A 14,625-nucleotide genomic window follows, 5' to 3' on the forward strand; every position below is an offset into this window, starting at 1 on the left:
TCTCCTTGTTAAGTAACCTACCTTTCATTTTCTGTTTGTAGATATTCAAAGCCTCAAGGTCAGAATCTTTTGTCATAATCTGCTTTTCCAGCTTTCTGGTAATCTAAAACATGAATCTACTCCAATAAACAGAACTGGCCATTGCCTATGGCAGTGTATACTGTAGGTGGGGGGAAATCAATCAAATATTTCTGTTAAAAAGGCAAGGACAACTGAAAACAATCATTTGTATTTGTACAGAAATTCATTAGAACAAAAAAGTAATGTAATATAGTTTGCTATTACAGGAAATCACTAGAAATATCTCAACAGATACAGGTTTACCTACTGCACCAAAAATATCTCTCTGTCTTGTGAAACGATATAAAGCTTATAAGTGGTTATGTTTGTTGCTATTTATATGTAGCAAAACCAGGTCAAGGAAAAAGGGTTGATTATTTCAAAGTGCAGCTCCAGAAATCTTAGATAATTCTATAAGAATTTTGTTGGCATCCTCTTCATATTCTTTAGACAGTTGTCTGGCTTTGTCTGTCTTTTGTAGATTGTCTTCCAGGTTTTTTTTTAGGCGTAATTGGTCCATGTAAACAGTGTTGGCCTCCTTTATGCTGCTTTCCATATCAGTCTTATTTTGTGACTGCAGAACTGTGAACATCATCTCTCCCAGTCTGGTTTGGTTACTGATGAGAAGTTTGGATGCACGACTTAACTTTTTAACGATCTCCTGTGCTTGTTTCAAGTTTTCTGGAGGTTCCTTTTCTGTTTTCACCAGAAGAGAGAAATTGTACCCTTCCATCAGTACTTTAATATCATAGTCATCTGCAAATCAGAAACCAACAAATGTGTTTACTGGTTCATTTCAATCACAAAAGAAGGGGAAAAGCTATCAAATCAAATTTAAAGAATGTTTAGGGAAATCAGAAAGGGAATACAGGGGATTATTAGGCTACTCCTCTGTAAAGTTTATAGGGGATAAACTTTAGCAATCTACAATAGTTCATACCCCATCTATTGTAATATTAATAATCAGATTTCCTTGAAACTGGTCATTTGATGGTATAAAATGTTACCATGTACAGTATATCCACAATCTTTTCCAACAAGTAGCAGCAGGAGGCTGCAAGGAGCATCCTAACAAGCGCAGGAGCCCATGCTGACCCTCCATTACGGTAAAGCAAAAGTAAGGCATTACAGTGTACTAGGGACTTTAATGACTCCCAGGTAATTGTAAACTTTAAATTAAGCAGCTCTGCTCAGCAATGGCAGCGACAGTCGATTGAACCCCATAAAATGTAAGTCTAGGGGGCTGATTTACTAACCCACGAATCCGACCCGAATTGGAAAAGTTCCGACTTGAAAACGAACATTTTGCGACTTTTTCGTATGTTTTGCGATTTTTTCGTTACCAATACGATTTTTGCGTAAAAACGCGAGTTTTTCGTATCCATTACGAAAGTTGCGTAAAAAGTTGCGCTTTTTTCGTAGCGTTAAAACTTACGCGAAAAGTTGCGCATTTTTCGTAGCGTTAAAACTTAAAAGGTGCAAAGTTTCGCGTAAGTTTTAACGCTACGAAAAAAGCGCAACTTTTTACGCAACTTTCGTAATGGATACGAAAAACTCGCGTTTTTACGCAAAAATCGTATTGGTAACGAAAAATTCGTAAAGAATCCGAAAAAATCGCAAAACATACGAAAAAATTGCAAAATACCGATCATTACGAAAAACGCAATCGGACTCATTTCGACCCGTTCGTGGGTAAGTAAATCAGCCCCTAGGCCCGTATTTCATTTCATTTTTAATACATAAATAACTGCAAGCCCTGGCACTGGCTCTTTTACCAATGAAGAATGTAAATGTCAATTTTTAACCTACAAAGTCTTCCTGTTTTTCTTCTTCTCCATCATCAGTTATAAGTATACTCTAAGTATCACACTATGGTTACCCCTTGACCGACTGCTTAAACTCTTACTCCCTTCTCTCACTCTCTTGCGAGACCACTCTAGAGCTGAACATCTCCTTTGAACTCATTGGCCCTTTCTTCAGTTTACAGACAGTTTGCTAAAAGTACCTTTAGTTTGGTTCATCTCGATATACTGTTTGTGTTTAATTAAATATAAGTTCATTACTCTTATTAAGCTTAAATACTGTTGAACATTAAATCATATTTTATAAAAATCACTTATTTTTTTATAAAATAAACAATGAAAAGCTTTGTTCCCTCACATGGATTTTCACTGGAGACTGATTTAATGGGTCTATTCAGATATCCATTGTGCGGAAAGAATTAGAGAGTGTCATGAAAGGAAAAAAAATGCAGAATTGTTTGTGTTTGCAAAAGCTTCAGTAGCCAGTTGGGGAAATGGTTCTTCTATTGTGTTTAATATAGAATCCTCTGGATTTCCCATCATTCAGTATAATTAATCAGCTCACTAGTACAAATGGTTTCCCTCTGTGTATTAGAAGCTAACCTAATGGAATTGCCTCATGAGCTACTTGGAGCTAAGCAAGAGCTTGGTTTGTTTTTTTATGCGGGTTTGTTTAAGAGTTGTATGTATTTTGGCCACATGTTCTCCTCGTTCTGTGACTGGCTGGACAGATTTACGGCCAGTGAGAAGGTTTTGATTTGCAGTTGCTACAAAAAAAAAAAAAGAAAAAAAAATCCCCTGCAAACTGGATAGGGACAGGGAAAATTTGATATGGTCTTAAAGGTCCATGGGAGCTGGTATGAAAAGGGGCTGTTGCAGATTTAGCAATCACAACAGATAGATTGCAAAAAGATGAAATATCACACAATAAGCAGGTACAAGAAGATAGGAGGCATTGCAGTCATCGGTTGCGACTTCTTCATTAGGAGGGAGCAAAGCAGATAGTATGCAATAGTGATGTGCGGGTCGACAAATAGTCACCCCTCACCTGAGCCTAACCCACCTGCTCCCAACCTGGCCTAGGGATTCCCATCTATTTATAGACCAGTGATGTCAAAGAGGGGGTGGGGCAAGTGTGCACCAGGTCATGGGCAGGAAGGCTGGCAAAAGAGCTCAGTCTGAAGTCACTGGTGACCTGTTTCTGTTGTGCGAATGTTAGACCCATGAGTTTTGCGGATTTTAAGCCAGCTTGCACATCACTAGTATGCAAGTATATGCATAGGGTTTTAAAAAATAATTATTATATATATACACACAAAGGATGGCACACCGCTACATAACATACCTCGGGTGCTCGGTAAAGGGTTCCAATAGTATAAAAAAGACCAGCAACTCCGGGATTTCTTGTGAAAAATCAAAACATATATTCAAAGTAGCATAAACAGCCGACGTAACGTTTCGGGTCCCCATGGGGCAGAATACTTTGAATACATGTTTTGATTTTTCACAAGAAATCCCGGAGTTGCTGGTCTTTTTTATACTATATATATTTAAATAAAGTACAAGAAATAATTATGCTTTAACTGTACTTAACAGGACTCTAGATTCCATGCTCTAAAATACTCTTTTTGTACTTTCTGAAAGACACGCAAGACTGGGGTATTCAAGTGCATGCCCTTGTGCCTGTTAATGGTATATACAGAACACTTCTTTCCGGTATAGCAAAAGCTTTTATGTACCTTGCCCCTCCCCTCTATAAAGGACTCCACAGGGACTTTAAAGAACAAAATTGATTTTTTATGATAAAAAAGAAAAGAAGAGGAAGAGAAGCAAATGTAGCTACCATAATTAACTAAATGAGCCAATTCCACAAATTTTGAGATCTAAATTAGTGGTGAGCGAATATGAACCAAAACGCACTTGTCGTGCAACTGTTTTTGAGGTGCCTGAGACTTTTTTTTTGACGCTCAACAAATTTTTTAGCATGGAAGTTTCCCCGTAACAATTTGCCAATGACCAAATACGGAAATTTCCCGCAAATCCATGCCTGGAAAAAAAATTTGCTCATCATAAAAATAAAATGGCCTACACTTTGCTGGTCCATATTCCTTTCTTCTCCTCCTCACTTTTTATCTATTTCACCATAGTCCTACGACCACCATCATGTTTCTCAACTTATTACTATTTTGTCTAATCACACCAAATTGCAGAATTGTTAATAGAACCTAGATTCCTTGCAAAACACATAGAAACAATAGTTATAAATTTCACATTTTTTAATGGGTAGCAAATGATCAAATTAAGGTAAGGGTCATGCAGCTTATCTCACCTGTTGACGTGCAGACAACAATCCATGTCTACCTCAGATACATATGCAAAACCAGCAGACATTTGGTCTAGTATTGCTATTTGGCCCCACAAAATGTAGTAACACACAAAACATTTTCTGCTTGTATAATCAAGAATCAATATTGTTGTTTTGCAACTTCTAGCAGTGAAAAAATAAACTATGGTGAAAATACAAAGTGGGAGGCAAAAGAGCAGCTATTTGACAAACAGTGACTCATTCACAGCATGCAACAGAGACACTGCTACAAAAGATAATTAACCGGCTGGCAGTTATTATTGCATCAGTTACTCTAACACAGGCCTACTATGTTCTTACTCAATCAAACTGAATGCCGTTTGGGGAGTTCTACATAGTAATGCACCCGTCAGTGTTATTTTCATGGGGCTGCAGTAAAAAAATGTAATAACTGTACAATATTCAAAGTCAGTTCTAGGATATCTGACTGTCTTTTGTGGTTTTCTGTTTTACTCCCTAAGCGCTCAAACACACAGCATCTGAATTCATAATTTATATTACATGAGTCACTGAATTTACAGTTCAGATGCTAGGACTGATAGAAAACCAGTTAAAGTCAACAGTATAGTGGTCAGTAAATTTTTGCACGTTTGCACCCTGACCTGCACTTTGCACTATTGGTTCAGACCTTTGGGCTGCAGAATATAGCACAATGACCTGCGCTCCCCCATGAATACAGCACTGGTGGTGTTTGGTAGCACTGCATTCAAGGCTAAAGGAGGGATGTAGGCTGGATAAATAGATCACTAAAGAGCATGATTTGTAAATTATCCCCCTGAATGGATGTTATGACAAATTCCCTATAATATGATGTGCCAAAAAAACTGATTTGGTGGACACGATTTTGGGAGGTCCAATGGGTTCCAGCAGAGAATACATGAAAAATTGTACCACTAACTAATGCAGGCATAATATTAAGATAAAATAATCAGTTCAAGTTCTTTACTATATAATAAGCTATCTGGCAAGGCAGAGAGATGGCACCTTTAAAAAAAGCTAATATACAAACGCAGTTTATTATTATTATAGATTTGGAGATATTTTGCCTTTTTTACTTCCTGTTGGTGGAATGCATGCACACAGGTGGAACACAGCATCACCTTTGTAACCTCAAAGGACAAGCGGAAAAAGTGATCTTGAGCAGCACATTGGGAAGCACCGCCGGACACAGAGCTTTTGTGGAACCTCTGCATAGAGATACCATTAGCTATTAACTAAGTTACTGATTAACTGCCTCCCAAATCTTGCAGACCAATCTGTCTATAGTTCTGTTCACACTGAAAAGTGAAAATAACATGATTAAATTTTGTTGCCAATTTTAAATAGAAAAATGAGTCTCCTTTAACTGGATACGTAGTCTACAGTGCCAGATGGAAAACATATATTTTATTTCCATCTTTAAAGTTCTTTACTCTCTTCCAAACTGTCATTATATATGATCCTGTTAAGGGCCTCTAATCTCTCCCTAATTTTATAGTAGCTCTGGTGGCAGTGTAATTTACTACAGCTTCTTTCTACAAAACGACTTACAGGTGTAACGGATAAAGATTCCCATCTTGGTCCCAGTATCCTGGATAAAGAGGTTCCATAAAACGTCTTAATGTTATGGGTTTTTTACATCCATTTGAAAGTGGTGCTTTACATTTCTTTATATGCAAACCCACAAAAACGTCAGATCAAGTCAGTTTTATCTGTGCATGAATGAAACAAGTCTGCTACTAAACATTTCATGTCTGCAAACATATGCACAGATATAGCTTTTAGGCACAGATTTTTTGGCCATTTAGTAAGTGTGTCAAAGAATAATAATTTTGCTTCCACAGATGTTCAGCTGCAAGAGCACATGTGAAACTTGAGACATGTGGACCCTAATGCTATTCCCCCCACCCTCAGGAACCCATACACCCATAGCCCCAACCACTTCCTTATATCATATCTCCTTCCATGTCTCCCAGTCTCTACATGGGGTACTGTGTGCGCCAGTGCTTTATGTGTTTACCCATGCAATGTCTAAGAACCAAAAAGTAGGTGCTCATGAAAACACACAGGGCAGTATTTTAACTGGCTTATGTGTGGAGTCCATAAGTGCTTACCCTTTGGGTAATTGGATCATTCTCTCCCTTAGCTGAGTGTCTTGGACTTGTTGCTAAACCTTGTATTTTGTGCATATGATTTATCCATGCATGGCCAATCATCAGTGGCATTGCAGCCCTTCTTTATTTAAAAGGCAGGTCTATTATAATAATGTATTAGAATTGTTCCCAATGGACCAGACAGAAGTGCAGATGCCACTACTTCTGCATTCCCCCATACATGCCTGTGCTGATAATGCTGTATACAACTGCATAGGTTTCTATAGGTTTTTTTTTTTTTCATGGGCCTTTAACTTTTAAAATGTCCTGATTCAGTTTTGCAATCTTCTGTTCTAAACCTTATTGCACTGCTTGTCACATCTCAGTATCCTGCTCACTACCATTTGCCCTGTGCAGGAGCCTTTTTCCATCTGCTTAAACCCATGTCAAAGCCCCTCATTGTGAGTCCTACACTGCCTATTAGCATTCTAATTCTGTAGTGCATTTAAAATCAAGTCCCCCAGCAAACAATGTGACTGAGTAGTAAGACCATGTTGCACTTACCCTTAACCCAAGAGCTCTAGTAAGAAAGCAGACAGCTTTTAAGCCCCAGCTCATTAACATACACCTGTGAGTAATTCCAAAGTGGCACGTGAGCTTACATATTTTGGCCAAAGTGTCATACTAACAACTCATTTTTTGTAAAAATTATTTTTAAAGAGTGCATGTTAATGAGGCAGTGTAGGCAGTGCAGGACTCACATACAATGAGAGGCTGTAATGTGGCACGTGAGCTTACATATTTTGGTTAAATGTGGTACTAACACCTCATTTTTTGGAAAAATGTCTTTCTAAAGGCAAATGGTGCACAGGCAATTTTTCTCTTTATGTATAAATAATGGCTTTATCTTTTTTAGCAGCTGGTCAACTCCAGAATGTGGGTGAGACCAAGCCCTGGCAATTTCTTTCTGTGATTGACTACCACCATCACAAATTCTATTGTTATGTATATAATCTGCTGCATAACATAGGATGGAATTTACAAATATGTATCCATTTATGTAGAATAAGACCTTTGATTCATCTGCTGATGCAAATCTAAGATGGTACATTTGGGGGGTGGCAGAAGTAGCATTCAATATATTTTACTGTTGTGCACAAGGTTTATATTTTCTTCATCCTCAAGCTTTTTAGCCTATGCCAATTTATATTGAAACTTCTTTAAATGTAACTTTTCTGGTCCTACACTGGATCTGTCATAGTCCTCACTATGGTCCAATATTCTGCATCCTATTGTACATCCTTCAGTGTGTATGGCAGCCAGGCTATGTATCTCATAACCAGACAGAGCTGGAGGTGAGTTAATTTAAACTTAAACGCTGAAATGTAGGCAGTTTAACAGACTGTATACCCTCGAAGTACTGAATTACACTTAAGTGAAAACTATATATATTTTTTATTATTATTTTCACAATTTAAAAGGCTTCTATCTGAAATAAAAACGAAATAAAGGCAGTGATTGTCTACTGAGATGACACAAAGCAAAGATTTAGACAACTTAGCACTGAAATCTCCCCCAGGTTAGATATCCATCCTCAATTCCCAATTGTTATTTTTCATCTCAGGCTGTTATTGAAAACAGAGACTTGGCAGAGTAGCCAGCTTCTGCAGGATCTATTCATTATGTTGTATTCCCAGCTCAATTGATGAAAGGAGATCACAGATGTCAGAAAGTAGGCAGAGAGTGTGCTGTGTCAAATCAGAGATATGTGGTTAAGAGAATCACTGCTTTATTGGTGGCCTATATTCTTGGATAACCACAGTTCATGTTGCACCATCCATATTAATTCAAGCAGTTGTTTCTTATGTAGCCATAGGCAAATTCATATTCTTCTAAGCAGTACTCATATGATTAATTTTTTCTACGAGCTCTTACTTGTTACTTTTTTTTTTTTAGAACAATATATTTTTGCCTGCCCACTGCTGACTAAAAACAGTTAATGTAGGGGATGTGGTAACCATTGCACTGTGAGAAAGTGTAATTAATGTTACTGTATGTGAAAGGGAGGTGTTCCAGTTCTCCAAGTATAAAAAGTGCCTGTTCACTAGTCTTTAAAAGGGGAAGAAACATATGGTTCTGGCCCTTTGGACTCCACAGGAGACCTTAGCATGAACATTAAGCCCAATCTCAAACCTCTAGAAGTCAGGGTCTCTGTGGAAAAGTTAAAGATAGTGGCTAGTGATGAGCGAATCTGTTCCATATCACTTAGGTGAAAAATTAGCAAAACCATGAAAATGTAGCACATGCGCAATTTGTTGGACACGTGCATAAAAAAAACGACGTGTGCAACTGTTTTTGACGTTTTGACACCCACCAATCGGTAGTGTCTTCAGTTGGTAAGTATTAACTGAGTTAGTATATATGAAAATTTCATTAGGTCAAAATCTTGATTGAGTGGGGATTGAGGTAGTAATAGCACATCATTCAGAAGCAATTCAATGCATCATGTTCAGCCAAAGCTTATGGCACTAATAATGCATTGCTTTTAGGCTCCAGGCCTGCCCAATTACTTTTAGACTTAGTAAAAAATGTTCACTTACAATAGTTGTCTTTCAGCCTCTGTATACAGGCGGTGAGGTCTGGAGATGAATGACTGATATGTGCCAGACTAGAGATACACTGTGTCATGGTCTCATGGTGCTCCACCTGATCATTGTAGAGATTACCGATCTCTGCAAACTGGTTATCAATGCTTGGCACGTTGACATGCTTCATAACTAATTTTTCACCTTTGTTAAGAGCTGAGAAAAAATATATACGTTAGACTTCATCCTACATTACAATCCCCCCCGAAACAGACATGGAATGTTCTTTATCATGACTAAAATACAGTATGGAAAATAGCTTACTCTTGATTGCCTTTTGGCTTCTTCCTTCTCGTGCAAAAGGGGTGCTCTGGAATAAGAAAAATAAGAAAAATAAGAAAAAAGTTCAAATAAGACCAAATGATGTGGACATACATGGAAAACAAATACAAAAATATTTTTTTTTCTTAAATGACCTATCAGACATCAGAGCAATTGTTCTTTGTGTGTCTGTGTTTGCATTATTAACCTGTCTACATGGAGGTACCAGAAGAAAAAAAAAAAAGTTTTATTACCCAATAAAATATTTTTTTTTCAGCTTCTCCTTTTTTTTAATCTTCTTAGATCTTTTGCAGCAATTAGTTCAATCCTCACACTTCTATATATGTTACCTGACTTTAAGCATTCAGAGGAAGTGGTTCACTGCTCGACTAATTACTAATCAGGGTTCTGTACTGGGTCCACTTTTGTTTAACTTGTTCATAAATGACTTAGGGGAGAGTATTATGAGTAATGTATCAGTGTTTGCAGATGACACAAAACTCTGCAGACCAGTCAATTCTATACAGGATGTGACATCCCTGCAGCAGGATCTTGACCAACTGGCAATCTGGGCAGCTAAGTGGCAGATGAGATTTAATGTGGATAAATGTAAGGTCATGCACCTGGGATGTAAAAATATGCAAGCCCCGTATACCCTTAATGGGACTGCACTAGGCAAATCCATAATGGAGAAGGACCTTGGAGTCCTTGTAGATAATAAACTTGGCTGTAGCAAGCAATGCCAGGCAGCAGCTGCAAGGGCAAACAAGGTTTTGAGCTGTATTAAAAGTGGTATAGATTCACGGGAGGAGGGGGTTATTCTTCCCCTTTACAGAGCGCTGGTAAGGCCCCATCTAGAATATGCTGTTCAGTTTTGGTCTCCAGTGCTCAAACGGGACATTATTGAGTTAGAGAGGGTCCAGAGAAGGGCAACTAAGCTGGTAAAGGGTATGGAAAGTCTCAGTTATGAAGAAAGCCAAGTTGGGTCTGTTTACACTGGAGAAGAGGCACTTAAGAGGTGACATGATAACTATGTATAAATATATAAAGGGATCATATAATAACCTTTCTAATGTTTTATTTACAAGTAGGTCCTTCCAACGGACACGAGGGCACCCACTCCGTTTAGAAGAAGGGAGGTTCCATTTAAATATTCGGAAAGGATTTTTTACTGTGAGAGCTGTGAAGTTGTGGAATTCCCTCCCCGAATCAGTCATACTGGCTGATACATTATATAGCTTTAAGAAGGGGCTGGATGGATTCTTAGCAAGTGAGGGAATACAGGGTTATGGAAGATAGCTCTTAGTACTAGTTGATCCAGGGACTGGTCCGATTGCCATCTTGGAGTCAGGAAGGAATTTTTTCCCCTCTGCGGCAAATTAGAGAGGCTTCAGATGGGGGTTTTTTGCCTTCCTCTGGATCAACTAGTAGTTAGGCAGGTTATATATAGGCATTATGGTTGAACTTGATGGACGTATGTCTTTTTTCAACCCAACTTACTATGTTACTATGTAATATTATTTTCTATACAGATACACATGCATTTAATGAAAATCAGTATCTATGTGACTAATCATATTGGATTTTAATTGAAATATTTGCTTTTTAATATTATATCTAACCGAGCTGCAGAACATACCGTCACTTGTAAGCTCCATGCTTTTGGGTTGGGAACAATGTTGTAGAACAGTGATCCCCAACCAGTGGCATGGGGGCAACATGTTGCTCACCAACCCCTTGGATGTTGCTCTCAGTGCCCCCAAACCAGGTAGTTATTTTTGAATTCCTGACTTGGAGGCAAGTTCTGGTTAAATAAAAACATTTACTACCAAATAAAGCCCCCTGTAAGCTGATAGTGTGCATAGAGGCGGCCTAATAGCCAATCACAGCCCTTATTTGGCACCTCCATGAACATTTATGATGCTTGTGTTGCTCTCCAAGTCTTTTTACATTTGACTCACCAGTAAGAATGGTTGGGGACCCCTGCTGTAGAAGGTAAAACCCATATGAGTATAGGGTCTTCCTTATCTCTAGTAGTGGAGTCTAAACCATATAAAGGTATTCCAGTGGCAACAGTGACTGATTCTTTTCAATGACTATACAATCAATGCTTGCTACTGCACATAAAACTATTCCTGTTGTGTCTTCTTGAAACCACAGTGTAAAATACCCCCTCTGCTTCAGATGCATGCTGGATGCCCTTTCAAGCATGCAGCCCCACAAGTGGAACTCCAAATCAGATGAATAGGGTAACATTTTTCTCTAGGGAGGTAAATAATTTTATTTTCTTTATCTAGTAGATTATTAATCATATTGTGATATAGTAAATGGTATCCTTTGGGGGGGGGGGGATGCCAAGTATAGATCTCAGATCGATTGCACTCACAGGCTTTAAAACTTGTGTTTGCCACACAGTTGAATTTTATGTGTACATTGGTTACATATTTTTCATCAGTACAGATGTAGTCTCAGTCTTGTGCAGAGTAAAACCAGTTTGTCATAAGATTTATAATCCTAATCTGCCTCCACATCTTTCTCCCCATGCAGGGTGTCACTGTCAGCTGACTGCTCTTCTGTTGCTGGCTGGAATTTCCAGTATATCAATACAGGGCTGAAGTATGTTTGCAATGTCATTCACATAAAATACAATTTCTTTTGTGCAGCCACACAGAGCCATATTTCATTTATAGGCAACAGAGGGCCCATGTCTACCAGTGTTGCGCTGCTCAGCCCAAATCCTGTGATGGACATCTGGACTGTAAATTTAACCCCTTGTAGTGGGTCGCAGGCCCAACAATGACAGTGTCCCAGCTCTATTATTGGGACACTGGCCCCGTCCTGGTCCTTCCCATTTACGACATCACTGGAGAGAGCAGGTTGAACAGCAACTATAAAAATCCAAATATAAATATATTCTACATATACAGTATATTACCTTGTGATTTTAGTGCCATTTCTCTGCTATTTCTATAATAATTTTTAGACTATGTAATTATATTGGTTTTGTATTTTGTAATAAATGCATTTACAAAATACAGTATTATACTCTTTTAAGAATCCCACCATTGCCTCTGCGTGAGCTGTATTTCCAGTGCACAACCATATTAGTTAGGGTATTAAGATGGCAACACATGGCATGTCAGTTGGCCATTCTGACAGATAAACTGGTTGTTGATTCTTGTGGATCAAATATTACCTGTGCTGACAAAAAAAATTCCATTGGTCGGCCAAAAGACAGTGAAAAGGAGCCACAATACAAAGGTAGTCTATACATGTTCAGGTCAACTTTAGTTTCTTTAAATACTAGTGGTCATGGTTGCCACATTACCTCTTTACAACAGACATATATGGAATCCACATCTTGCATGGCTAATTAGCAAATGGGGACATTTTGTTTGAATTACATTTTAGTATGATGTAGAAATTGTGTAATTGTCTATAGTCAACGAGATTTTCGTCTATTTTGTGTATTTTTATTTCCTTATGAATTCACCAAAGCCTTTTTTATTATTTAAATGAAAAATACCATATTATTTCAATATGTAATACACTGAAATCCTGCTTTTAAATGAACTAATAATTAGCCATGTAGGATATATATTCAGTGTAAGCATTAAAGGATTGAGGTGACCACCATACTACTGGTGCATGATTTGGCTCAGTAATGTTGCTACTGCCTATTGGGCCCTGGTGCAATATTTGCAATCAGGACTTCCTTGCACCACAGCCCCTTCTTACCAATTATTTGCCTCACTTCAGTACTGATGATTGTGTCCTGACAGGCAAAAAAAGTTTTGAAAGTTATTTTTTATAAGACCCTGAAATTGTTCTTTGGCTTTAGGCTGTCCATATCATGTCATATAGGGACCCTAAAAGCCACTATGCCAAATAAGTTACTGGAGAAGGTGAGGGTATCATAAGATACAGTATATCTGTCTATGAGACGGAGATAGGACTCCGTAAAAATGTCATTAGTATGAAATTAAAGCAAAACTGATTTAAAATGTCTCTTTACACTAATGGTTTAAAACTGATATATATATATTTATATATAGTTTACAGTTTAAGTCGGAGCTTTTTGGATAATGGGTTTCAGGATAAGGGATCCCACACTGTACTAAAAATGTGTTATTAAGGAAAAATCCATACAAATTGTTTATTAATAATAATAATAACTGCATGGGTGAATCTGTCATTAGATTAGGGATTGCAGTTAATCCAGTTATGCCACGCAGTGACCCACCTGTACTGCTGGTAGGGAACCATTCTGTTAATGGATTTGGGAATAGTTGAACAGGCTTCCTGCACAACATTCCTTCATTCCCCATGTTAGTTCTGCCCTATTTAAAGAGCCGGCTGGCTGCTAATCTAATGTTTGCTGGCCCTCCCTAACGGCGTTCCCTCATTAGGGTAACCTTTAACCCTGGATACTTGGGAAAACACAACCTGCTGAGCAGCAATTATCTGACTGTGTCCCTGCATCCATTTCCTATTATAATAAAGCAGCTTTCCTTAATGCAGAGTTCTGGTCAGTATAACGAATATGGGTAATGGCAATAAGGAAGCGGCTGAAGCAAAGGGTGGCACTGTGCACATCTAGGAATAGGAGTTACTCTAAAATCCCAATTTCTTACCTCTTCCTCACTGCCAGATGCACAGCAGCAGCACAAATAACGCAAGGTGGTAGTCATGATGTATGAAACAGCAGCCAGAATTAAAAAATCTAAAACGTTGAATGAAGTTTCATTCTCTCCCGGGAAGTGCAGCTGTGATCACAAGACTGTCAAAAGTGAAAGAAGTTTCTTGGTGACGTGACCAGTGTGTGTGTTGTGGGTGGCTGGGAGAGAACAGGATCTGAGCATGTTTGCTTTTTGCACAACCTGTCTCATTCTTCAAGTTGGAATGGGGGAAGGTCTAGCACAAGTGATCACTATTGTTTAACCCCCGATAGTTCAGGTAGAATATATTTTGCTGACTTTGTTTGTTCTTGTCATGGTAAATTTAACCCGTTAAGCATTTGATTGTGTCATTTTTAGATGTTTATATACAGGTGTTGGATCTGTTATCTGGAACGCTTGGGACCTGGGGTTTTCCAGATGTAGGATCTTTCTGTAATTTGGAGAGCCCCACATTAAGGCTAGCGATGAACAAACATTTCACTAAAAAAGTAGCAAAAAAAGACCACCTGCAAGATTCTAGCATTGATTCCAGAATATTTTCACTGCTGGTGAAGATGTGAATTTCGATGCAAAAATGTTCAACCCTAGCAACAATTATTTAGATATTAAAAAAATGAATTCTTGTATGGTGAAACATTTAAAGGGCAATGACACATGGGAAAATGTATCACCTGCATTTAAACTAATCTTCAATCAGTTCAGCCCTGCCAGCTGGATATTTTAGACGTGTCTTAGGGGCAT

At 38.2% G+C, this 14,625-nt stretch overlaps 1 protein-coding gene across 1 annotated transcript; it reads right to left on the reverse strand.

Annotated features, from left to right (window-relative positions):
* Nucleotides 1-213: 213 nt before the first annotated feature.
* Nucleotides 214-14,116, reverse strand: LOC100496220. The gene is made up of 4 exons (XM_012967522.3): nucleotides 13,840-14,116; nucleotides 9,209-9,254; nucleotides 8,900-9,100; nucleotides 214-816 (listed from the first exon to the last, which is right to left on the reverse strand). The coding sequence occupies exons 1-4, from the start codon at nucleotides 13,894-13,896 to the stop codon at nucleotides 440-442; spliced, it is 681 nt and encodes a 226-aa protein (XP_012822976.2). The 5' UTR covers nucleotides 13,897-14,116; the 3' UTR covers nucleotides 214-439.
* Between the last annotated feature and the right edge of the window lie 509 nt (nucleotides 14,117-14,625).

Source organism: Xenopus tropicalis, chromosome 10 (genome assembly GCF_000004195.4).
Source record: "Xenopus tropicalis strain Nigerian chromosome 10, UCB_Xtro_10.0, whole genome shotgun sequence".
Taxonomy (NCBI): domain Eukaryota; kingdom Metazoa; phylum Chordata; class Amphibia; order Anura; family Pipidae; genus Xenopus; species Xenopus tropicalis.